At 56.5% G+C, this 25,637-nt stretch overlaps 2 protein-coding genes across 2 annotated transcripts; both read right to left on the bottom strand.

The window, feature by feature from the left end:
• Nucleotides 1-611: 611 nt before the first annotated feature.
• On the bottom strand, nt 612-11,405 carry Kcnk17 (potassium two pore domain channel subfamily K member 17). Its single transcript, XM_077109564.1, is given in 6 exon segments — nt 612-829; nt 832-969; nt 3,765-3,939; nt 4,298-4,458; nt 9,092-9,206; nt 11,169-11,405. Coding segments are annotated over 6 exon segments (972 nt in total). The 3' UTR covers nt 612-683.
• A 1,654-nt stretch (nt 11,406-13,059) lies between these two features.
• Kcnk16 (potassium two pore domain channel subfamily K member 16) lies at nt 13,060-18,683 on the bottom strand. The gene is made up of 5 exons (XM_077109563.1): nt 18,471-18,683; nt 15,489-15,603; nt 14,419-14,585; nt 13,520-13,685; nt 13,060-13,283 (listed from the first exon to the last, which is right to left on the bottom strand). Exons 1-5 carry the CDS (start codon nt 18,681-18,683, stop codon nt 13,060-13,062), a joined length of 885 nt encoding a protein of 294 aa, XP_076965678.1.
• Between the last annotated feature and the right edge of the window lie 6,954 nt (nt 18,684-25,637).

Here is a 25,637-nt window from a genome sequence, read left to right as displayed (position 1 = left end):
GGAATGCTCCCGGGGGGGCGTCTGCAACCTCCCGCCCGCTGTGGCTGCAGCCTTCTTGGCCTCTGGCTTCTCTGTGCCAGGATCCGGCAGCTGAGCTGGGACTGGCCACCTGCTGGCTGCATCGCCCTGGGAGTTAGAGGCAGAGCTTTAGTGGACTTAAGGGGTGGCTTCTCCCCTCAGAGTCTCCAGTCTCAGATACGCTCTTTGTCCAGCGTGTGTTTCAGTTAGAATTAATATGCGAGTGACAGAAAAACCCACATCATGGTTTAAAATAAGACATTTATTTGTCTCTCACATAAATGAAGTCAAGTGGTGTTCATCCCAGGTTTATTATGATGGCTCTGTGGTCATCCAGGACCCAGGCTCCTTCTGTTACTGTGCCACCCATCTCAAACATGGCTTCTGTACTTCGTGGTACAATGTGGCTGCCTGAGCGCCAGCCACCAATATGAGCATCACAGTCAGCTAAAGGAAGGAAGTGGGGGAAGAGGGGCGGGCTCCATCTCCAGAGTCACACAGGATACTTCTCTGTTTGTCCTGCCGGGTGGAATTTAATCAGATGGCTGCACCTAGCCTCAAGGGAAGACTGAAAACATAGTCTCTCATCTGGATGGTCATAGGTCATGCTCAAAGTCAGAGGTCCGGTCACTGAGGAGGAAGACCCCACAGACGCGGGAGTGTGACTAGCTGTCCTCGCCACAGGGCACAGCCTGCGTGGAGGGCTCGAGACGCGGTGTGATTCCCAGCTGAGGGGAGTGGGCCGGGGGCCCCCCGACTGGGCCCTGCCTGCAGCTTCCGGGTTTGAGGTCCCTCTTGGAGCAGTGGTGGCGCAGGGACACGTCCCCCCTGGGGTCTCCAGCAACGAGAGGATCAGTTTGATGATCAAGGCCAGCCAGGCCATCCCAAAGAGGATCCAGAGGGACACTATGTTCTTGTACCACAGTGGGTACCTCCGGGAGGGGTCCATCCCTGGGGAGGGGCAAGGTCAGGGCCACGGCCCCAGAGACGGGAGCCCCAGCGTCCCCGCCACAGCGCTGACCTGAGAGTCCAGGCCTGTGGTCCACCCCAGGGTTCAGGGGCCTCCTGGGGTGGGCCCCTGGAAGCTGACCTCCCTCTGCCTTCCCCAGGGACTCGCAGGTCCTGCCCCTGCGCTTCTCAAGGTGTCCCCTTCTCAAGGTGTTCCCTTCTCAAGGTGTCCCCTTCTCAAGGTGTCCCCGGCCCCGAGACCTGGCTAGAAACGGGGCCACCCCGCCCTTCCCCACCAGCAGCTCTGGGGTGGGCCAGCTGTAGGTAGCGGTGACCTCCAGGGGACCCCCTTGGCCCAGGGGACTTCCCTGGGCTAGTCTCCGTGTGTGGTTTTGCCCACTCTGGAGGCCCCGGGGTATGGAGCCGCCTCTGCCCTGGCCGCCGAGTGGCTTCCCTGTGTCCCCGGGTGATGACCTCTCTCCTGGCTTTCAGGCCGAAGTCCTGGTCCTGGTCCCCAGGCCCCGCCCTCCTCTCCAGCACCCTCTGCTCTGTCCCCTGGGCCGGGCCTGGGGACTTGCCGACCCCACAGCCCGGCTCCTGGCGCCCTGCCCGTCCTGGAGTGTCCTGCCCAGGGAGCAGACTGGCCCCCGCCATCCTCGCGGCCCACAGGCCTTTGCTGGGCCTGCTGCTTCCTGTCTGTGATGGTGACCCAGGAGCCCCTCGCTGACCCATGGGGACCTGGGGCTCACGTGGCTAAGGCGCTCAGGGCGGTGCCTGGGCAGGACAGGCGCTGACCTGGCTGGGTCAGCCGCTCTGCACTGGGTGGTGGCTGGGGGCGGCAGGCGGCGTCACTGCCCCCTGGGTGTCCCCATCAGACGGCCACTCACAGGGCCACGGGGTGGGGGCCTGCCCTCCGTGGCCTTCTCTGTCCTAGCTCCCGTCCACCCACCCCCTGCTGGCTCCAAGACAGACCCGGCTGGTCCCCACGGCGGGCACCTCTCTGGACCCGGCGTGGCACCGAGGCTGCAGCCCAGCGCTCCCGGCAGCGGGCAGAGCGGGATTGGATTAGGCTGATTGGGTTATGGGCCGATTCCGCCGCGGCCCCAAATGAGATCAGAGCGAGCTGCTCCGGCCTCCCTCCGCCAGCTCTGCCCGGGCACCGGGTGGGGGCACCCTCCTCCACCTTGATTTCATTTTTTTTCTTTTAGCTGCAGTCGTCGCAGGAGACCTGGCAGCTGGCATGCGCTCAACCCGGTGCAGATGCGATATCGGAGGCGGGCGCAGGGCTGGCCGTGAAGCCAAGGTCCTGTGGCTGCTGACCCAGGGACAGGGGTGGACCCCAGCCCTGGAGGACGCGGAGAGCTGAGATTTGGGGAAGAGGAATGGAAGGTTCCGGAACACACGCGGTGTGAGGTGCCCCGTGGGAGCCTAACTTGGTCTGCGCTGCCCTTCCTGCCCCAGGGCGTCTCCCTGCCCTTCCCTGGGCTCCAGTGTCTCAGGCACCCAGGGGAGGTCTGCAGGGGAGGCCAAGAGGGCTCCCGCGGGGCCCGCGGCCCCGAGCACCGAGGGGCTGCAGGGTAGCCAGGCTCAGTAGCGGGGGAGAGCACAGAGTTGAGGCGGGGAGACTGGACCCACATCGAGGGCCCTTGCTGGCCTAGTTGTGGATTTGGGGACTTCATCCTAAGACTATGGGAATTACTGAAGGTTTTCAGCAGAGTTGGGCAGGTGACGAGATGTCACAAGAGCCAAGCAGACAAGGATCAAGGCTATACAACTCCATGGATGCTTGTGCAGTGCCCAACCTGTGCAGTTGTATCCAACAGTCCTGCTTGGGCTAGCGGAATGGCCGTGGACATAGAGAAGGGAAGACTGATTAAAGAACCTGCAAGGGTGCAGGTGTGGCCTTTGGAGTTCCTGGGCTCGGCTCTCCTCACGTGCGTCTTTCTACTCTGAAGGTAGAGGTGGGAATGTGACCCAGCTGGTAGAGACCTGCCCAGGGATTTCTTCCCAGAGTCACAGCCCTGCTGCCAGGGTCAGGAGACCACAAAGGGGCAGCATGAGGCCCCCAGCACTGGACCCTCTTTCCTGGGGAAGGAAAAGATCAGGAAAGAGGATCTTGCACTCAGAGGCCAGAAGGCCCTGTTGGGGTCTTGGTGGCCACCTAGCCAGTCCCTCACTTTATAGACAGGGACACGGAGGCCGGGAGAGGGGTGTGTGAGGCCATCTGGAACAAGCATGACCTCCACCGACCACGGAGAGCAGGGAGGGACGCCGAGACTCTGCTGCCAAATCCCTGCACTGCCACCGGCTGGACACGGCCTCTGCTTTATTTGGCAAGGCCAGGGCTTCTAGGGGGTGGGGAGCTGGGGTCTGGGGAGCCTCCTGATGCCCCACTTGATTCCCGAGGGGGTCCCAGGGCGCTGGGGAGGGTGAGGTGGGCTGCAGGGAGGGGGTCGGGCTGCGCTTCTCTGAGGGGTTTCAGGACAACAGAGGCCTGTGGACCAGAGGACGGCTCCATGCTGGGTGAGACGGGCAGGAGGCACCTGAGCCCTGCCTGCCAGAGGGAGCCGAGCAGCTCAGGAGGCTGAGGCAGGAGGATCTCGAGTTCAAAGCCAGCCTCAGCCAAAGCGAGGCCCTAAGCAGCTCAGTGGGACCCTGTCTCTAAATACAGCCTGAAATAGGGCTGGGGACGTGGCTCGGTGGTCGAGGGCCCCTGGGCCTCCAAGCCACCCCGCCCCTCCTGGCCAGCCACCAGGTGGTGTGCAAGGCCGGGCCACCCGCCGTCCCGGGGGTCTCACCGATGACGTAGTCTCCGAAGCCCACGGTGCTCAGGGTGATGAAGGAGAAGTAGAAGCTCTCCAGGTAGCTCCAGCCCTCCATGTGGGAGAAGAGCAGCGGGGGCAGCAGCAGGAAGAGCAGGAGGCCCGACAGCAGCACACAGGAGCCCGCCAGCCAGCGGGCGGGGGCCGGGCCCTGGGGCACACAGCGCCCGCCTGTGGCCTCTGCCCAGGGCCGGTCCTCGGCCAGCGGATGCCAGGGTCTGAGCTGGGAGCTGGCCCAGTGCTGCTCCCCCACTCGGCAGGGGCACCCAGAGCCCCCGCCCCGGGCTGCACTCTCCAGGTTCCCAGCCGGGGGACACTCCTGGCACCGTGTCCTTCCCCGTCCCTGCCCCGCGATCACCAGACACCCGATTCTGGCCAGCGGCCCCCAGTCCCTCCACATCCCCGCCAGTCCCCTCTGGCCCCACTCCTCGCCACCAGGCTCCCCGGTTCCCACCGCAGCGCCCCATCCTGAAGGGACCCGTCCCCAACCCCAGCAGCCCCTCCCTCACCTGCCAGGTGCCCCCCAGCCGGTGGACACAGCGGTGGACCCCCCGCTGCATGAGGTGGCCCAGGCGATTGAGCACCACGAGGTTGAGCGGGATCCCCACCAGGGCGAAGAAGATGCAGAAGAGGCGGGCGGCCATGGTCTGGGGACTCAGGTTGCCGTAGCCTGGGGCCAGAGGGCTGCCTCAGGAGACTGTCCAGCCTGACCCTGCCCGGTCCCCACCGGCCTCACTCCATGCCCCTGCAGACGTGGGCAGCCGGGACTTGTCGGGGGCCCTAGACATCATCTCCTCTGTGCACCCCAAATCACCCCTCCAAGCGGAGATGGCGGCCCCCGTTGTACAGGAGGGAAGGGCAGCTCCGGGGACCTGAGCAGGTGTGCAGGTCACAGCTGCCCGCGGGGAGTCTCTCTGTCCTGCCTCTAGGGTTGGCAGGGAGAAGGCCCAGCCTCCAGCGGCTGCCCCTTGGGACCCTCTGCACACTCGAGCTGAGGCCGGCACGTCCGGGCTGCGGCCCCTGTGGCCGGGCAGCGTGGGGCTCCTTCAGCAGGCCGCCTTGCTCCAGGCTCTGTCGCTTGGCTGACACTGCCCCTGGGCAGCACCGCTGCAGTCTGTGGCCCTGATCCCCTGAGCATCCGTATGGGGGTCTCCCCGCTCCCCCACATCTGCCTTCCTATCTGCTGCACACCACATCCCCTCTGGATCCGATGACACACCTGGGCTCCCTCCCCGCCGTGGACTGGGGGACAGATGGTGGCACATGAGCTGCCCCGGGAGGTGGAAGTCGGGACCTCTGGCCCTGGAGATGAGCCGGGGAGGCCCGGGAGCCTCGTCCTGGACATTCCTCCGCCTGTCTCCACTCCTCCCTTTTATTTGGTACCAGGGGTTGCACTCAGCCACTGAGCCACATCCCAGCCCTACTGTGTGTTTTATTTAGAGACAGGGCCTCACGGGGTTGCTTAGCGCCTCGCTTTGGCTGAGGCTGGCTTTGAACTCAAGATCCTCCTGCTTCAGCCTCCCGAGTTGCTGAGATTACAGGTGAGGGCCAGGGCTCTACCCTTCTTTTTAATTTTAATTAAAAAAAAAATGTTAAGAGACAGGCTCTTGTTATGTTGCCCAGGCTGACCTTGAACCCCTGGGCTCCAGCCATCCTCCCGCCTCAGCCTCCAGGTAACACACCACTGCAGTGCTCCCCTGTGCCCGCTGCTGCCCCCTTCGTCCCCACCACCACAGTCTGGCTTTTCTAAGGGGCCAACCCAGCCCTCCTCACCCAGGCTGCCACCGCCATCGTCCTCACGCCTGCGGGGAACCTGCACACTCACCAGCCTGACTCTGGGGATCTGGGCTCCGCCCTCCCAGCTCTGGTCGCACGCCTGCCCCAGACCCTCTGGTGACTCTGTGCCTTTGAACCGGACGCCCCCTCTCCCAAGGGCCCACGTCCCCCCTGCCCACCTAGACATGACCCTTCCTGACCCGAGTCCTCAGTGGCGGGCTCCTTGGTCACGAGCCCTCAAAAGTGCAGCTGGGGTCGGGCGCGGTGTCACACGCCTGTCATCCCAGTGGCTCCGGAGGCTGAGGCAGGAGGATGGCAAGTTCAAAGCCAGCCTCAGCAACTTAGTGAGGCCCTAAGCAACTCAGCGAGACCCTGTCTCTAAATAAAATACAAAATAGGGCTGGGGGTGTGGCTCAGTGGTTAAGCACCCCGGGTTCACTCCCCAGAACCCCCCCACAAAATGCACAGACGGGGTTAGAATTATCTTCCTGTCTTAGCGACGGGCACAGACCTGACGTAAGTGCCCACCGGGGCGGGTGGTGAGTGAGAAGCACCAGGTGGAATGAACAGATGGACGAGGAGTGAACGGGAGGGGAACGAAGTGAACGGGTGCCCCCTCTGCCCACTGGTTGCCTGAAGTTCCCCGGATGGGGCCAGCAGAGCCACACACCCACCCTGTACTGTGACGTTTTCCCCTGGTGCTGCGGATGATCCGGGGTGCTCCCTTTCTAGTATATTTTTGTTTTGTGTTTAATTCTGAGAGGAGGTCTGGCCAAGTTGCCCAGGCCTCCTTGAACTTGCAATCCCCCCCTGTCTCGCTGCCTGAGTAGCTGGATCTGGCTGGCACCACCGCGCCTGAGGCCCTGTACCGCTGGACACCCCTGGTTCATGTCACCCCGCGTCACTGAGGGCCACTGGGACGGGCCACAGCACATGCCAGCCCGGCGTGTGGGCTTTGCAGGGAGATCTGCCGCCTGGTTTGAATCCCGGTCCTGCCCCTGGTGGCCTGCGGGGTCCTGGGCAAGAGGCTGGACCTTCCTGTCTGTGGCCCACGGCAGTGGGTGGAACAGGATGTTGTGCGGGGGACGTGAGCCCCCAGGGGTTCAGTGTCCCCCAGGTGCTGCGGGAATGACCGCCGTGTGGGCGCGTCCCGGGGGCTGCCTCTGGTCTGAGGTCTGCAGAGGCCTCCTCTTGAGCCTCTACCCCTCTCGGCCTTCCGAGGGTCCCTCTCCTGAAAGGTGGGGTTCTTTCTGCCAGCATCCAGGGAGGGGTCAGCCCCCGCCTCTGTCCCCCTCTGCCTCCTCCCCCCGGGCCGTTCTCTGGCCTGGGGGTTCTGTCACTCAGTTCTCAGCAATGGCATGGTGGCACTTGGATTCTGCCAGTTCTGGGGGGCCCTGTGGGGGCTTGCAGCTTTCCCAGGCTGACATTTAATGGACCCTTGTCCCCCTCACTTGGTCATCCTTTGGGTCAGAGCAATCGGTGGCGTCAATAGCCCCCACCTGACTGTTCAACCTGGATGATTGCAGCTCCCCAAGAGCCACCTCCCGTGTCAGCACACCTCTCTCCCCTTTGAGGGCCTTAGCGGGCTCCTCTGCCCTCTCTCTGAACTCAGCCTCACCTCCAATCCTCCACAGCCTCTTGGACCTCCTCAGTGTTCCCAAGCACAACAGCTACATCTACCTCAGGGCCTTTGCACAGACAGAAGGCTCTTCCTCAGATACCTGCACAGCTTGCTTCCTCCTTTTGTTCATGTCTCCGCATTAATGCCACTGAGGCAGTGAGCCCTTTGATGGCCTCACCATCTATAATGGCCCCCCGTCATTATAAGACCCCCAGTTTTAGGGCTTGGAGAGGGTGGCCCCAGGGGCAGCCCACTGTCGTCTTCTCAGAATGCCTTCTCTCCCCGAGAGCCCCACGTCTCCTGTCTCTTTCTCTGTGTGAGTTCAGGGCCAGGGCTTCTGACCGCTCTGCTGGTTCAGAAAGCCCGCCCTGTCCTGTGAACTCCGAGGACAGAAGCCCCTGGAAAGAGCCAGGCGGCCCCTCCCCCACCCCGCTGGGTGTCAGACCCCAGCTCTGCCTGTGTGGCCTTGAGGAAGTTCTGCCACTTCTCTGTGCCTCAGTTTCCTCATCTGTGACATGAAGATAAGCCCTGTCCTTGGAGGCTGCTCCATGGACAGAGGGAGCTCTTGAATGTCCAAGGTTTTGGCCCTGGCACAAGAGGACCTTGGGTGTATACCTTGGGTGTATACTGTGTGTATGTGTAAGGGGCTCCCCTCCTCTGCCCTCCTCACCCCCAGAGAGGGCAGGGCTGCGTGGAGAGGGAGGGTAGGAGTGTTCCAGGCTGGGCGGGGCGGAGCCGGGCAGGCTGACGTCATGGGCCTGGGGCTCCTGCACGTCTGGTCCTGGGGTCTGTGCTTCCAAGTGCCCTGCTGCTCCGGAACTCAGGACAGGCTGCTCCAGAGCATCTCTGCTGAGACTCCTTCCCGGGCAGCGCTTGCTGAGTGCCCACCGCAGGCTGGGCCTTGTACTACGCCCCGGGATGTAGAGATGAGCCAACGCCCTCCTGACTGTCCTTCAGGCCCCGGGTCCCCGGAGTCTGGGGGGCTCTGGAGCAGGCTCATGGGAAGGACTGCCCCAGTTCCTGAGTAGCCCGGCTACCCCCTGCAAGAAGTGTGGGCTTATTTAAAGCTAGATAGAGACCTCTGGGTGGTCTTGCCCTGTCCACTCTAGGGAGGACAGAGCGGGGTGCTGGTGGTGGAGAGATTCCTGGTCCACCCAGAGCAGGGGCAGGAGCCCAAGTCACTGGTGGTGCCAGCCTGCCACCTAGTGGTAAGTCCAGTATCATGCAGGGGCTGGGGCTGGTCCCCAGGGCAGAGGGCGCTAGGCAACAGCATCGCATTATCTCCTGGGTTTCAGAGTGGCCAGGACCTAGGGCTTCTCTTCTTCACACCATGGCCCCAAGGTGCCCTCTGGGACAAGTTCCGCCTCAGTGACTCTGCAGGCAGGGCCGGCCCCGGTGGAGGAAAGGGGACCAGGGCTGAGCCAGAGAGCTCAGGAGAAGGCCCTGGGAAGGGAGAGCCCCCCTCTGCGGGCAGGAGGACAGGGGCCTCAGGTCTCTTTCACGGGGTCTCTGCTCCAGTGCACCCCTGAGGCTGTGTTGGGTGGGCTAGCTGGGGGCGGACACTCCTGGTGCCCGGAGGCCTCTCGTGCCCTGTCAGGAGACACTCTGATCCCTGGAAGGCCGAAAGTCCCCTAGGAACGCGTTTCTCAAACTTGGACATCCCCCACAATCCCCTTGGACATCCCCCACAATCCCCTGGGGACCTGGACGAGATGCAGAAAGGGGTCAGTGGGTCATGGTGACGCTCGGGGCTCTTCTGCCCCTGGGGAAGGGGAGCCCTACTGCAGGGCCCACTGCACTTGGAGGGGTGAGGCGCTCGTAGCCCTTCCAAAAGGCAACCGGCCCCTGCCCACCAGGGAAGGCCGCCCTCCCCAGCCCAGCCCCCCTGGCCCCAGGCTGCCCTTACCGATGGTGGTGACGGTGGACACGGAGAAGAAGAAGGAGCCCATGAGCTCCCAGCGCCCCATGCTGGTGGTGTTGCTCAGGAGGTGGGCCCCGTCTTTGTACGACTGGATGATGTCCTGGGGGGAGAGGCTGCAGTGACCAGCAGGCTCTCTGGGGAGACTGGGTCCCTGCACCCCCAAATACACACGCTCTCTGAGGCACAGTCCTCACAATCGCTCTTCCATCCCAGCCTGGCCCGGGCAAGGCGCCTCGATCCCTCCAATCAACCTGGGGGTCCCCAGAGGCAGGGACCATGGAGATGGCTCCTTCACTGTCTTCGCCCCCAGCCCAGGTCGGGGTGGGGTGGGGTACCTCTCCACCTGGTGGACAACCACCTGCTCCCTGCTCGCCCTCTTCCTGCAGGAAGCACACGGCCAGGCGAAACGTGGTGCTTTTAGGGGCCAGAGGATGAGAGACAGGACCTCAGCCCTCACGGGACAAAATGAACCCTGATGTCGTGCAACCGGTGGCTGTTTGAGCATTAAGGAGGCAGTGTCCAGGATCCTGGGCAAGTTACCAAACTCCTCTCAGCCTCAGTTTCCTTGTTTGTAAAATGGAAATACTCATAGTACCTACTTCCTAGAGTGGCTGTAGGGGTTAAATTAAGTTTTTCTCTCTATATTTAGTTTGATACTGGGATTGAACCCAGGGGTGTTTTACCACTGAGCTACCTCCTCAGTCTTCCTCTTCTATTTTTTTGGACAGGGTCTTGCTAAGTTGCTAAGGCTGGCCTTGAACTTATGATCCTCTTGCCTCAGCCTCCCTAGTGGCTGGGATGATAGGCACACACCACCTTGCCCAGCTTAAATGAGGTCTCATATTTGAAGACTAAGAGCAGTACATGGTGTGTGGGAAATTTAATGGTTACTATCATCACACTATTAAGAATATTTTGCTGAAAGAATTCAGAGAAGAAAGGTGTTCATTCTGGTGAAGGCAGGGACAGATGGCTTCAAGGTGAGGTGGGCTGTCCCTTGAGGGTCAGGTAGGATTGCTCCTGGTGGAAGGATATTCAGAGAGATGGGACAGGAGGGGTGGAGGCTGGGAGGCTGGGAGGCTATCTGAGGCCTAGAGTGGGGAATTGAGAGTCAGTTGGGGGCTCAGGATGTTAATGCAGCCACCAAATGAGCAGCTGCCAGCCTGATGCCCAGAAGAAATTTCCATATATCTGGGAAGCCCCTGCCTCCCCGCCTCACTGGGGCCCCATCCTCTGGCCTCTGTTCCTTCCGCCCACGACTTCCACTGTGGCCCTTCCGGCATCGGCGGCCGGGGTGTCCTCAGCCCTCGGTATCCACAGACTCTGAATGAAGTGAGCTCCGCTCTGCGTCCACCCTACCAAGGGGATCTACCCACTTCCAGCCCTCCTCTCCGTTGCCCCTGCCCTAGACAAGCACATCTTGGCCACCCACCCTCTGGGACAAACTTGTCCTGCTCCTCTTTCCCCCAAATGCCGAGGATCATGCCCTCAGTCCTGCTCACCCTTGGACCCAGGCCAGAGCCCCCTAGGATCCTCGCCCTGGTTCGCATATTTGCACCCCGGTTCTCTGTTTGGAGGAGGCAAGGTGTGTCCGTTCATTCTTCACCTACGGTGGCACTGGGACCCAGGGCCGCGCACCTGGGAGCCGCCCGTCAGCCTGCTGCCCACAGACCAAAGGCTCCCAGTCTCCGGACGGATCTGGACGGCCCTGGTGGCTTGTGACCCAGGGAAGTGTGCCCTCTGTAGTGCTCATTCCCAAATTCGGATGTGTGCGCCGAGCTTGCGTCTCCCCCCAGGGTCAGTCACGGTCTGTCGCCCCCTAAAGGAGGACGCGGAGCACCGCGCTGGGGATCCTCTAGCCAGAGCCCAACCCTCGGGCTCCCCACGCCCAGACGCGCGCCCCCGTGGGGCGCCTGTGCAGCAGCTCCGCCGCTCTTCGGGATATACGCTCCCGGGGGTTCCTTTCCCGGGCCAGAGCGGACCCTCCCATCCCGGGCCGCGGCACCCCTCGCTCCCCGATCCCGCCCCAGACGCGCCTGGAGCGACCCCGCTCGCCCCTGACCCGGATCAGCAGGTCCAGCGCGTGGCTATCCAGACACGTGAAGTTCTGCAACAGCTCCCACTTGTCGCGCTGGAAGTTGCGACTGGAGTCCTCAGCCGCGCGACCCTCCAGGGCCCAGAACACGCCGGTGCCCAGCGCCAGGTAGGCCAGGTAGGCGATCAGCAGGAACAAGGTGCCCGGCACCGCGCAGCCCCGACCCCTGCCCTTGTGCGCCGCTGGAGCTCCCGGTGGGTGCATGGCGGGAGAGGACGGGGGCTGGAGCTGTGGACAGGAACTGAGGTGGAAAGGCAGGGCCAGGAGCCTGGCCGGCCCCTTCTCTAAAACAGCCGCCAATGGCCGGTTTCCCCTTGGGAAGAGGAGTGCAGGGGGGTGGGACGGCCCTGCCCCACCCCCAGGATCCGATCCCTGGGACAATGAGAGGCTGAGTCCCAGGTATCTGGCTGCACTTCAAAAATCTGTGGAGTGCCCATTTCCAGGTTAGGGAAAAGGAGATGCCACTGGGTGACCACAAGCCCTGGGAGGGAAGGGGTCCAGAGCCCCCCAGCATTTCCTGCGGCAAATGGTGGGAGGGACTACTGGAAACGCTCTAGGGGAAGAGAAAGCAGAAGCCACGTTTATTGTCTCGGGGCTCCTGCCTAAGTCCGCGGACCCTGGGACCATCTTCAAGCACTCGCTGCTTGTCAGCTTCTCCCTGAATCTCCTGTCCCACCCTGTGTACTTAGAAGAAGAGGGACTCCAACGGACTGCCACTGGGCTGTGAGCTTGGAGGCAAGAGGACCTTAGCCAGGTCCTGCCTTCTTTCCCCCCAAGTCCCTCCTCCACCCAGAAAGCAGGAAGGGCCCAGGGAGGGTAAAGAGTCCGTGGGTGGGGGTCTTCAGTTTCCAGCCCTCTCTTGGATGTCACTGGTCCCGCATGTAAGCTGCGGTCCTCTGCTGCTGCGGATCCTTCCCTGGGTCTCTGGCCAGGAGCTTCCTCTCCTCCACAGTTTGGCCTCTGTGGTCCCATGAGACCCGGCCACTTAGGGGTCTGCTTGCTGTTGGGGTGATGGAAGAAGTACCGGTTGGAGTCTATGGTCTTTGGTGAGATTGGCATGGACTGGCCCTAATCTGTGTCCGTCTGGGCTGCGGCCATGTTGCAATTCAGCGGGAGAAAGGCCAGGCCTGGAGCGCAGTCCACCTGAAGACCCCTTCAGGTCAGGTCTCTGTGGAGCTCCTTTCCTGGAAGGCTCCTGGGACCCGCTGGCCCTCTGGCTTCTCAGGGGGGACCAGAGGGGTCATCAGGTCAAGGGCGTACCCTGGAGGTCAGGGGAGGTCATGACCAGCAAAATGGTGGGACACCCTCTTCAAAGGGTCTGGCCAGCTTTGGGAGGCAGCTGCGAGCTTCCTGTTTGCACCAAGATGGTTCCAGCGTGTTCCCCCACCCAAGACGGCCATTCTCCTGGACTCACCCTCCCCTGGGTCTGCTCCCACGGGACATTTTGGACACTGTGTTGGGCTGCCTGTCCAGTTGTCTAAAGGCACAGGTGAGGGCAAGAATGCTCACAGCTGTACTTCAGGACCTAGCACATAGTGGGGGCTTGGCAAATATACCTTGTGCACCCATCCAGTGAGGCCCAAGTCAAGTTACCCTCTGTCTCCTGTCCGTCTAAGGACCCTGGGGTGGGGTATGGGGGGAGGTCATTGAAGATCTGGCCTCAGTGAATGGGTTTGAGTTGTCCAGGTCACCTCTGTTACTTTCGTGGACATATGTTTCCTTGTCTCCCTGGAGAGCTCTGGGCCCACCCTGGCTGGGACAGGTGTGGGGCTGGGAGAGGAAGAGGAGGGAAGGATCTCCAGAGGGCAGATGACAGGGGCTGGGAGGCTGGGAGGGACTGCTGGGCCATTAGGGGACCTCATGCAGAGATGGGCATCTTCTGAGGTCTGGGGAGCCCTTGAGGGTCAGGGGCTGCCCGGTCCTTGAGGTTGAGGCCCCTGCCGTTGAGCCAGAGCTGGGAGCACCTGTGCAGAAGCAAGGGGCCCAGGGAGAGGACCAGGGCCAGCCACGCTAGGCCCAGGAGGATCCAGATGGCTGCCAGGCTCCGGTACACCGAGATGTAACGCTTGCTAGGGTCTCTGCCTGCAGGGAAGGGGACAGCAGGTGTCTGAGGGCACAGGCTCCACCCAGGGACTCCCCACCAAGTAGGATGCACTCTTGTCTTCCCCATAGCAAGGGTCAGCATGAAGTCCTTGGAGAAACAGTGATGGGTCCCAGACCAGGGACTTCTGAGGACTGGAAATACCCTCAGCTGATAACTCCCATCTCCTGAATCCCAGCGGGTCCCCCATCCTGAGATCTGTGACTCTCATTCTCACCGACAACGTAGTCCCCAAAGCCGATGGTGCTGAGGGTGATGAAGGCAAAGTAGAAGCCCTCGCCGAAGCTCCAGCCCTCCACTCGGCTGAAGGCCATGGGTGGGAAGATGAGAACCACCAGTGTCCCCAGGATCAGGAACAGAGCCAGGCCCAGGACCTGCAGGAGCTGGGGAGAGGGAGTCTGACCCTGAGTCCACCTGGAAGACTTCAGGGTTGCATGGGGTTGGGGGGAGGCCTGGCCACAGTTAGTCCCCTGCAGACCTTGGGAAGGGGCTGTGTCTGTGGGTGTGTGACCTTACCCAGGCCAGGGAAGGCTGGGTGGGCAGAGGAGGTGGGAGAGTGGGTCAAGGAGGGATCTGAAGACCCCTTCAGGCACGAGGACCACACGCACAGAGGCTTCCCGGGAACTCTGATCCGGGATGGCACTGTTACCAAACTGCCCCAGATCCCTCTGCACTCTTGCTCTCCAAGGGGTGCACTCTGGAGGCATGCGGGTGGCCTAGAGCGCCCTTTGACCCCATGAAAGGTTGGTGGAGCTCTGTGACGACCACAGAGGTTCCCCATCACAGAAGGACTGTTGGCCAGCTGTCAGCCTGGCTGGTGGGCACACGCTTCCCGAGAAAGCCACACCCCATGCCTGGTGGAGATGCAAAGCCCAGCCCCTTCAGCCACTCTGCGGTCAACTCCAGTGCCCCCCGCACCCCCCACACACTGTGGAGCTGCCAGAGGCCACACCTTGGTCCAGCTGGAATCAGAATTCAGCTTTTCCCTTTGCCTGGTCCTGCAGCTGCCCCTTCTCTCCCACAGGTGTGTGTCCCTGCTGCCCTGCACACTAAGGCCTCTCTCAGTGTCCACCACTTACCTTTCACAGCGGGGCTGGAGGGGAGGGGGGACTGTACCTGGGAGCGCCTGGGCTGGTCCTCCCACCTCTCCAGGGTGGCCAGGTGGGCACGCATCCCCGTGCCCAGGTGGTTGAGGAAGACCATGTTGAGTGGGATGCCCACCAGGGCGTAGAAGACACAGAAGACCTGGCCAGCCTCAGTGCTGGGGGCCAGGTTCCCATATCCTGCCACAGAGAGGGAGGGCGCAGCTATGGGAGAGAGTCAGCACAGCGCCCGGGTCTTTCTGTCACTGCTGGGCCAGAAGCTCCCCTGTTCCCATGAGCCTCGCCCACCCCACCCTCTGGAATGGACGACCTGTATTTACAGAAATCCGGTTTGTCTTTGACAGCCCATCTCCAATGACACTGCTTCTGCGAAACCCTCCTGTCTCCCTCCTCTGACTGCACATGACATCCTGTGGTGTTTCGTGTCATTTCTAATGATTTGTGCTGCCTTGTGCTGAACTTGTCCTTCATTATTGGATGGAGGACCAAGCCTGGATCCAATCCAAGTTTGCCCGCCCCCCCCATCACCTTCCTTGGAATGTTGAGGCCTGTGGACTTAATGGAATGGATGGGGAGACCTGGGATAGGAAGGCTGGGGGGTTCCTAGAGGTGGGGCCATGTGGGTTTTTGGTGGAGTGGTATGGTAGACGCTGTCAGTGCCTTGGGACACCCAGGATGTCAACTGCGCTTTGGTGGACAGTTCCTTGACCTCCTAGCTCAAGCCCTTGCATCTGTGCCTGAGGGACTTCTCTGGCCCCAGGCGTGTGCAGGTCCAAGGCTGGGGCGGGATGCTGGAGGTTAACACACTAGGAGAGGCTTTCTGTCAGCTGGGCCCGAGTGACCAGTCCCTTGCAGGCCTGTTCTGAGGACGGCTCTCCCTAGCCTCTCAGCAGGTCCCAAGCAGGAGGTGAGCTCAGCCGCCCCAACCAGCAACCCTCTGACTTCCTCTTTCTCCACTTCCCTGCTTGGGCTTCCTGAATCGTCTCCCGGGTAACCACATCCTCTTCTCAGCATCTGCTTTTGGGGATCCCAGACTGAGACAGGGGCCTGGGCCGGGGAGCCCTGCTGCCCACGACCCTTTACCTATGGTGGTGACCACTGTGCCTGCGAAGAAGAAACTGCTGCCGAAGTCCCAGTTGCTGGGGTTGGTGGAGTTGCCTTTGGGGTTCACGCCTTTCACCCAGGCTTCCATGATGACCTGTGGGGAGAGCGTGGGCGGTCACTGTGCACCTGTGGTCTCCAGGCTCTCCGCAGGATGCTTCCCCGTTGTCGCGTTTAATGATGTCCTTAGATGGCGTTGTTCTGACTTCACAGAAAAGGGAAGGTAGGCGCAGAGTGGCTGCGATGCCCAAGGTCGCTGGACCCCAAGTCCATGTGCTTAAGCACAGGTTCAGGTGAGTGTTTCTGGAAGGATTTGCTGGGGACCCCAAGAAAGCCCTAGGGCTTGGGGGCGGGGTGGGACAGAGACCTCTGCTCTCTGAGCTTCCAGGGGAGCTGGTGGCTTTCCTCTGGCGGCCCTCTGGTGACACAGAGATTCCACCAGAGGCCGGCAGGAAGGTGCTGTGTGGTGTGTCGTGTGTGTGTAGTTGCTGCATGTTGCACGTGTGTACATGTTGTGTGTGTGGGTGGGGGGGGCATGTTTCTAGAACCAAAACTAGACCCAGCTCCAGCTAAGCTCCTCCACCCCTGGCCAGTCCTCTTGGAGAAAGGGGAGAGCGCCCTCCTCCCCTGCCCCCAGTCCCTGTGAATCGTCCCAGGGCAGCTCAGTCTTGAAGCCAGGTAGAGTCCCCGGGTCAGGGGGGGCCACTGTGGAGGAGCATGGGAGCTCTGGCCTCTCGTTCCTGTGGGAACCTCTTCTCACTGGCTGGGTGGACATGCTTGGGCCAGGGTGGGGTGTCCCTGGTGGGCTGGGCCATTGTGGACGTCCTCAGCAGCAGGCGGTCTGCTTCTTCTCATTTTGGCAGAGGCTGGCCACTGAAGATGTGGACTTTGGCTTCCCTCTCTTTCCCACATGCCCAGAGAGGCCAGGACCAAACATTCCTGGACATGGCCCCTCCCCAGAGACCCGAACCCTTGCAGGCAGCACTTGCCCCAGTCCTGGGTTGTCCCCTCTGCAACCCAGGGCCCTCCACACCCCCCGAGGAGGGCCCTGACCTCCCTGAGGGTACTGACTGTGGGGTGGCTGGTATTTTCTTCTCTCAGAATCCACAGGTGATGGAGACAGAGGCAGATTCACTAATTCTGGGATCAGGGCAGGCTTGTTCCTTATGACATACATATATTATGTATATATACACACACACACACACATATATAGTTTTTCTTTCTTTTCATGGTCCTATGGATAGAATCCAGAGGTGCTCTTCCATGAAGCTATATTCCCAGCCCTTTTTAAAAACTTTTTATTTGGAGACAGGATCTCACTGTTGCCCAGGCTGACCTCAAACTTCAGATCCTCCTGCTTCAGCCTCCTGAGTAGCTGGGATCACAGGTGTGCACCCCATGCCTGGAGTCACTTTTTAATACTGCAGTAAATTCTGTCCCTGGCGTGTGGCAGAGTTCAGCAGTACTCCTGTTCTCCCAGAATCTTACCCCTGCATTCTCCTTCCCTGCTCAACTTCCTCTGGTAAGGATCTCTCCCGAGGCGCAGGACTGTCATGGACAGTGATATCCTGTCTTCCCTGGGGGGGGCCCTGGGGGCTAATCGGTGGTACCCTGTCCAGCTGCAGTCAGACTAGGGCCTTCCTCCTCATTTACAGAGGTAGTCAGAGCCCAGCCACCCACCCCGCCCTCTGCCCAGCTCCTGGGCTCACTCTGGGCTGAGGGAGGAGGAGGTTTCTGGGTCTCCAGGGCTCTGCCTTGTGCCCTGGGTATTGGGAACCTCCGAACCTTACTGTCCTCTGACGTGGGCCTCCTGGAAGAGCTGGGACAGGTGTCTCGCAGCTCCGCCAAGTCTTCCCAGGCCGTGAATCCTCTTGTAGGCCAGCCGTCCTCAGCCCTGAGGGAGGCCTCAGCACCACCAGATGGACTGCTTAACACCACCTGCGACCCACCCGGAGCTCCTGCAGGTCTGGGCAGCATTTCTCACACACTCCCAGGTGCTGCTGCTGCTGCTGCTGCTGGTCCAGGGACCGCACTTTGAGAACTGCCGCTCTGGGCTGAAGGACAAGGGCCCCTCTCCAAGTCTGAATGTGGGCTCTGTGTCTACCAGTAACTGCAGCCTGGGTCAGCATGTGCCACCTCTCTGCGCCTCAGTCACTACACCATGAGCTTGAGACAGTGATAGTAGCAGCAATGACGAGAGGCCTGTGAGAAGGCCAGCCCAGGGGTGGTGGGTTGTGATTGGCCGGAGCCCTGTTCCTCCTACTCCAGACACATTGTAAATGCTCAATAAATGTCAGTTACCATTTGATGGCGCTGCACCTGGTCTGCTCTTTGCAGTAGGTGTGGCCACCCCCTGCACCTCCTGCTCTCAAAGCTTTCACCCACAACACCTGCTCTTGCCGTTTCTGGGAGAGGGTGGCCCCCTCGGCACCAGAGAGAGCCCCTCGTGGGCACAGCACTGGCAGAGTTTAGCCACCCTGGCCACTGCCTGCCAAGCCCAGCTCCCAGGAAAGGAGCCTGCGGAAGGTCAGCACGGCAGCCGCTCCTGATGGTTATCTGTGTCTCTTCCCAGGGACCTGAGCCCAGGAGGGGGTGGGGGAAGTGTGGAAATGAGGGAGAAGAAGATTTGATGACACTAACACTCAGTTCCTATCTGTGCAGTAGGTGGCGGCTGAGAGAGTGCTTTTAACCTGCTGTCAAATGTCTGCAGAGCAGATCTGCTGCTTCTTGTCACTTTATAGGCGAGGACATTTGGGCCCAGAGACGTTCAATGACTCTCTCAAGGTCACACAGTAATCCTGTTTCAGACCTGGGACCACAATCCAGGACCAGATCCGACCTCTGATGCTCCCATCACTCTCTGCTTCCAAATGGGACATGACCCCTGGGTGACTGCCCTGGACCTGCCACGGGAGACCATTCTGCCCACCTCTTGGTCTCCTTCCTGCCCATCCCCCTCACCTGCACAAACTGCTCCAGGGCCCTCTGGTCCAGGCAGGTGTAGTTCTCCAGGAAGCGCAGCTTCTCAACCTGGAACTGGTCCCTGGACTGAGCTTCCGCCTGCTTCTCCAGCAGCTGGAAGACAGTGGCACCGAGCAGAAGGTAGCAGACGTAGGCCAGCAGCAGGGGCAGCACCCGGCCGCCCCAGCAGCTGGCCAGCCTAGCGCAGGGCATGGCGTGGCCAGGACCCCACCAGGACCGGGGGCTGGCTCCAGTCAGGGAAGCGGGAAGCAGGCGAGGAGTGAGCACCCGGGACCTGCACCAGGGACCTGCACGGCTCCCGCCCCTCCGCCCTCCCTCGGGCACAGGTGTCCGCAGGCGGGTGTTTGAACAGAGCGCTCAGTGCAAACAGGCCCGCAGCCCCCGCCCGTCGCTCTCCAGGGACAGCAGCACGTCCGCGGGGTGGACCCCTCAGAGAGACCTACCGGTTCTCCTGGGGTCCTCGAGGCTCGCCCTCCGCCCCCGCGTGGATGGGTGCTTCTGGGCTGGACCTGATTGGTGTGTCCACCCTGGCCAGGCCCCAGTGGGCTCTCCCAGCAGCCTCATCCCTCAGGAAGGCCCCCAGCACCCAAGGCTAGGAGCTGGGGGACACCAGAATGGGTGTGCGCTGACCTTCCTCTCGGTTGCTTTGGCTACAAAATGGGGTTAGGAGTATTGACCTGCTATTGGGGGAGCCCCAGGAAGAGCGAACTGGGTGACAAATCAGGACCAAGTAAATAGGCAAACGACAGCCTCGCTGGAGAGCCGTCCCCGTGTTGGGGCTGCTAATGACCTGGCGGTACTGGCTCCATCCTTTGGCTTTATCACCTTTGCTGACAATTTGTCTTGCTTGGGACCCTCAAGCAGGCCACCTGCAGAGGACATGGTGCTGGTGGGACCTGAGGGTGAACAAAAACGAATCTAAAAGTACCTCCCAGCCCTGGGGCGCTACCCGCAGCTCTCTGCAGGGGTGGGATGGAGCTGCTTGCTGTCCATGCTTTATCTTCTCTGCTCCTGTGTGTGTGACAGCTGGATCGAGATCTCATTCACACACTGTACCATTCACCCATGTAGAGTACACAGCGCAGTGGTTTGTAGTTTAGTCACAGAGTTGTGCAGCCATCTCTACAACCACCGTTTTTATGACCTCAAAGACAAACTCCCCCTCTTTAGCTATGACCCCTTGAGTGCCTATGTCTGACACCTCGGCCTCTGGCAACCACTAATCTGCAGTCTTTGTGCTTTTCTCTATTTTGGACATTTCATATAAATGGAATCACATATTATGGGGCACTTTGTGTCTGGCTTCTTTCACTGTGTATGTTTTGAAGGTTCATTCACACTGTGTATGTGTCAATATTTCCTTCCTTTTCATAGCTGAGCAATATTTCACAGTATGGATATACCATATTTTGTTTCTCCATTGGCTATCCTGTAGATGGATATTTGTGTGGTTCTTACCTTCTACTACTATAAGTAATGCTGATGTGAACATTTGCATATGAGTTTTTATGTGGACACATGTTTTTATTTCTCCTAGGTGTATGTCTAGAAGTAAGGGTATATGGTTATTCTGAGTTGAATTTTTTCATATTTTTCTTATATGTTCTAATTAGTTATACATGACAATAGAATGCATTTGATACATCATTCATAAATAAATGGAGTGTAACTTCTCATTTGCCTGGTTGTACATGATGTAGGGTTATACAGGTCATGTGATCATATATGCACAGAGGATAATAATATCCGATTAATTCTACTGTCATTCCTACCCCCATGCCCCCTCCCCAATTTGATCAGTTTTGACATGAATATAACCAATACAATCAATATAAAAAGCATTTCCATTACTTTTCTAAAATTTGAAATCATACAGACTGTGTTTCCTGCATGAATTATCACATTAGAAATCAATCACCTTAAGGTATACAGAGCCCCACCCCCACTTGTCAACTACTTCAAAATTAAATGATGCACTTAAAAATATCTCAGTGGTCAAGGAAGAAAGCACAAGAAAAGTAAATAAAAAGTGCTTTGAACTAAGTGATAATAAAAGCTTAAAATATATCAGGATCTCTGGGATGAAATGGTCTCAGATGAACATTTGTAACGTAAAGTAGTTGTAGCAGAAAGAAGCTAGAATAGCATTCAAATTATTTTCAAATTATGTAGTAGGAAGGAAAAAATAAGAATAGGAACAGAAATATTTGACATAGAGAAGAAATAATACAGCTATAATTTGATAAATCAAATGAGTCTAATTAAGAAAAAAGGAGGAACACAAAAATTAATATCAATGGAAAGGGAGCTATCAAAATAACCTTCAGATGCTAAAACTATGTTAAAGTAGTGTTAAATATTAGTATACAATTGTATGCCAACATATGTGATAGCTTACATAACATGGTTTATATTAGAGAAGGATCTGGGGGCTAGTGAGAAGAAAGTGTATTCAGTCATTGATGGATGAAATATTCTATATATGTCTGTTAAGTCTAAATTATCAATTGTAATTTTTATTTCTGTATCTTCTTTATTTAGTTTTGTTTGGAGGATCTATCCAGTGGAGACAGAGGCATATTACCCAGTATTATTGTGTTGTGGTTTATTTGATTCTTAAGATTGAGCAGGGTTTGTCTGATGTATGTAGATGCTCCATTGTTTGGGGCATAAATATTAATGATTGTTATGTCTTGTTGATGTATAATTCCCTTAAGCAGTATGAAATTGCCTTCTTCATCCCTTCTGATTAACTTTGGCTTTAAGTGCACTTTATCTGATATGAGGATAGAAATCCCTGCTTGTGTACATAATCCATGATCCACGTGAGAGGTGTTTTTCTCATCCTTTCTCCTTCAGTTTGAAGATGTCTTTGCCTATGAAGTGAGTCTCTCGGAGACAGCATATTGTTGGGTCTTTTTTTGTTTGTTTGTTTAATCCAATCTTCCAGTCTGTGTCTTTTGAATGATGAGTTTAGGCCATTAACATTCAGGATTATTATTGAAATATGGTTTATTTTTGGTTTTTAACTTGACTTGGTTTCTCCTTTGATTGGCTTTTTATTTAGTGTAAGTTCCTCCTTTGCTGATTTTCATTGTTGTTTTTCATTTCCTCTTCAAGGAATATTTTGCCAAGAATGTTATGTAGGTAGGCTTTCTTGTAAATTTTTTTTTAACTTTTGTTTATCATGAAAGGTTTTTATTTTCTCACCTAATCTGAAGCTTAATTTTGCTGGATACAAGATTTGGGGTTGGCATCCATTTTCTTTCAGAGCTTGGTATATGTTATTCCAGGATCTTCTAGCTTTAAGGGTCTGGGTTGAGAAATCTGGGGAGATCTGAATTGGTTTCCCCCCATATGTAATCTGAAACTTTTCTCTTGTGGCTTTTAAAATTCTCTCCTTATTCTGTATGCTAGGCATTTTCATTATAATGTGCCTTGATGTGAATCTGTTGTAATTTTGTACATTTGGTGTCCTGTAATCTCTTATATTTGATTTTCCAATTCATTCCTCAGGTTTGGGAAATTTTCTGATATTATTTCATTGAAAAGATTGTGCATTGGGGTTGGGGTTGTGGCTCAGTGTTACAGTGCTTGCCTAGCATGTGTGAGGTACTGGGTTTGATCCTGAGCACCACATAAAAATAAAAATATTGTGTCTCTCCACAGTTAAAAACATATTAAAAAAAAGATTGTGCGTTCCTTTGGTTTGTATCTCTGTGCCTTCCTCTATCTCAATAAATCTTAAATTTGGTCTTTTCATGTTGTCCCATAATTTTTGGAGATTCTGCTCATGGTTTCTCACCATCTTCACTGTGTGGTCACTTTATTTTCAAGATTATATATTTTGTCTTCATTGCATGAGGTTTTGTCTTCCAAGTGATCGAGTCTGTTGGTGATGCTTTCTATTGAATTATCAATTTGGTTTATGGTTTTCTTTGCTTCAGGATTTCAGGTCCCCATACCCCACCCCAATATCTCTTTCTTGAAGTAGTCTTTTGTTGCCTGTACTTCATCTCCTATCTCTTTGTTGGAGTGATCATTTTTTGGCCTATATTTGTTCTCTTATGTCTTCTTTACTTCTCAGATCATTTTAATTATGTACGTTCTGAGCTCCTTCTCTGACATCTCTTCTGCAATGGATTCTATTATTGTAGCATCTTGGTTTGTTTTAGGCATTTTCCTTCCTTGTTTTTTCACATTGTTCATGTGTCTTCCTCTCTTGCCGTGAGGATCGAAGGTATTAGAGTTTCTACCCTATAAACTTATTTATAGTGTCCCTTCAGGGTTCCAATACCTCTCCTTTAAGGGGAAAATCAATATTAACAGCACCTAATGCAAACAATATGCAGCCTTAAAATAAATAGCTCCTGTTTAGACAATTACAGTTTTGTTGCAATGAACAGAAATGATATGTTTGCTTAATATCTACAATATAAACAGTAGCTTCATCAAAGGGTCTACAGTTTCTAATGGTGGCCAAAGCTGCGGGTAGGAGGTAAAAATATAGAGGTATTAGATCATAGGAAGAGTGAAAGAGGAATCAAGAAAAGTTGGCTGGCAGGGACACCTCTGATGCAACCAAGCCTGCAGGGACCTTGGTGATGGTCTTCCAGATCCTGGCTGTCGTGTCTAGATGGACGCAGCCATGTCTCTAGTTGATGGCGGCGGCAGCATCAAACTTATAGGTGCCTTGATGTTAGGCTTCCAGGGGCCCATCCAGTGTCTTAAGATGGAACCTTCCCCAACTTAAGATGGTGGTGGTGGCAGTGGAGGTAACCCAAGATGGCGGTAGGTGTCCCGAGATGGAGGTGACTGCTTTCAGAGATGGGGCTGAGAGGGCAGGCCACCCTGTAATTAGGCCAAAAAGGTCCAGGGGTGGCTGAGATGCTCAGATTTTCTTTTCTTTCTTCCTTTCTTTTTCTCTTTTGATTTTTGTATTTTATAACTTTATTATTGACTTATTTTGTGTGTGTGGTGCTGATGAAGGAACCCAGGGCCTCACACATGCTAGGCAAGTCTCTACCACTGAGCCACAGCCCCAGGCCCCGAGATGCCCAACTGATGCCGCATGTGCCAATCTCTGGATTCTTTTTTTTTCTTTGTTAGAAACAAACTATTCATTTGAGCTACTGTAGGTATCCTGTTACTTCTCAATGGTTACATGATGTTATGGTTTAGATGTGAGGTGTCCCCCCAAAGCTCATGTGTGACACAATGTGAGTCAGTTTAGAGGTGGAATAATTGGGGTGTGAGAGCTTAACCTAACCAGGGCATCAATCCTCTGATGGAGAAGTGGGAGGTGACTGTAGGCAGGTGGGCTGAGCTTGGGGAGGCGGGTCACTGGGGTGTGCCCTTGTGGCTTGTATTCTGTACATGGTGGGAGAGTCTGTCTCTCTCTGCTTCCTGGTGTGACGTCCTGCGCCACTTCCCTCCACCACACACTGCCGCCATGATGTTCTCTCTTGCTTTTGGCACGGGGCAATGGAATTGGCATCTAGAGCTGAACTTTTCCTCCTCTTCTTGATCTTGTAAAGTCTTTTGGTCACAGCAGCAAAAAAAAAAGCTGACTAAAAGACACAATTTAAAGAAAAAAAAAAATATGCTCAAGGCTTATTTGAGCTGGAAGGACAGGAGCACACTCCAGTTATCTCAAGTAATTGGGAACCTCTGTCGTAGGAACCCTGGGTCCTGGAGCAACCTAGCTCCTACCCTCACCCGACTTTCCACTCTCCCCACTTGTCCCCGTCTTGGCTCTGCCTGCCATTTCTCTGCCTCGGGGCTCACCTCCAGCCCCCCCCCCCCCCCCCCCGTGGTATTGGGTCATGGCCCTCTGCTTCTTTCTGTTGATGTTTCCTAGTTCAAATTCCATGTGGAGGGGCTCAGTGTCTGTGAGAACATTTTCGTGGTTGGCACTTTGCTGGTGTCTGGTGGGCCAAGAAAGGGTCAAGTGCCACTTTTGCCAAGGGGACAGGGGTGCCACTTGTATGGGCATTGCTTGGAAGGGGCAGACACCATGGCTGGTCTGTTCAGGACAAGCAGTGACTGTTCTGTAATAAGGGGAGGGAGGGAGAAAGTATGAGGTGTGTGTGAAAGAATGAACGTGGGGGGGTATTATTTTCATGTAGGTGAATGACAGGTTCCCTCTACTCCAAGACCCAAAACAAAACACACCACCACCAACTCACAGGGGGAGGTGAGCAGGGGCAGGCAGGCTGCATCCTAAGAATATCTGGCCAAAATTATGGAATCAGCCCAGATGTCCACCAAGAGATGAAAGGATTAAGAAAACGTGGTGTGTATGTACAATGGAGTTTTACTCAGCCATAAAGGAGAATGAAATAATTTCATTTGCCAGTAAATGGATGGAGAGGGAGAACATCATGCTAAGGGAAATAAGCCAGACTCAGAAAACCAAGGGTTGAATGTTTTCTCTTTTATGTGGAAGCAGAATAAGGGAAAGAAGGAGATTGGATAACAGAAATAAATAGGGAAGATCAGTGGAGTGGAAGAAGGAGTTTGGGAGGAGGGGGATGGGAAAGGAGAGGAGATGCAGAATGGATTGGACAAAATCATGTTATGTGCATGTATAAACATGCCACAGGGAATTTTACTCTGTGGGGCAGCACCAATCAAAAACAAATAAATAAACAAGCCAAAGGAAGATCAGTAGAGTGAAGGGGGAGGAAGGAGGGGAGGGAAAGGGGGAGGAGCAGGGGCTGAAATGGAGTCCTCAAATTCCATGCATGTGTGATTTTGTCCAAATGAACCCAACTATTAGGTATAGCTCTCATGGTCTAAACGTCCCAACCAGGCCTGGTGGTGGGTGCACACCTGTGATGCCAGACTCAGGAGGCTGAGGCCAGAGGACTACAAGTTCAAGACCAGCCTTAGCAATTTAGCGAGTCTCAAAAAATAAAAAGGGCTGCTCATGTAGCTCAGTGATAGGGCACCCCCAGGTTCAATCCCTAGTAACACACACAGAGACACACACACACCTGCATGCACACGCACACACAGAACATCCTGATGCTGTAACAAGTGCTGAGGAAAGCCACAGTATCTGCGGCTTTTCGACCATCCTGTGACTTAGGTGTGGCCCTGACGGGAGGTGATGTGACCCAAGCCCATCTTCTCGGGAGTCTT

The sequence above is a fragment of the Callospermophilus lateralis genome, chromosome 6, assembly GCF_048772815.1.
Source record: "Callospermophilus lateralis isolate mCalLat2 chromosome 6, mCalLat2.hap1, whole genome shotgun sequence".
NCBI lineage: Eukaryota > Metazoa > Chordata > Mammalia > Rodentia > Sciuridae > Callospermophilus > Callospermophilus lateralis.
This window is presented reverse-complemented; position numbering and strand designations above follow the sequence as displayed.

Bases quoted from the DNA above. Each gene is read 5' to 3' on its own strand.
- Kcnk16 (XM_077109563.1), bottom strand. From the start codon at position 18,683: ATGCCCTGCGCTAGGCTGGCCAGCTGCTGGGGCGGCCGGGTGCTGCCC. The intron at 15,604-18,470 runs GTGAGGGGGATG...CTCTCCCCACAG, and splicing joins CCCTGGAGCAGTTTGTGCAG to GTCATCATGGAAGCCTGGGT. The intron at 13,686-14,418 runs GTACAGTCCCCC...CCCTCTCCCCAG, and splicing joins ACCAGCCCAGGCGCTCCCAG to CTCCTGCAGGTCCTGGGCCT.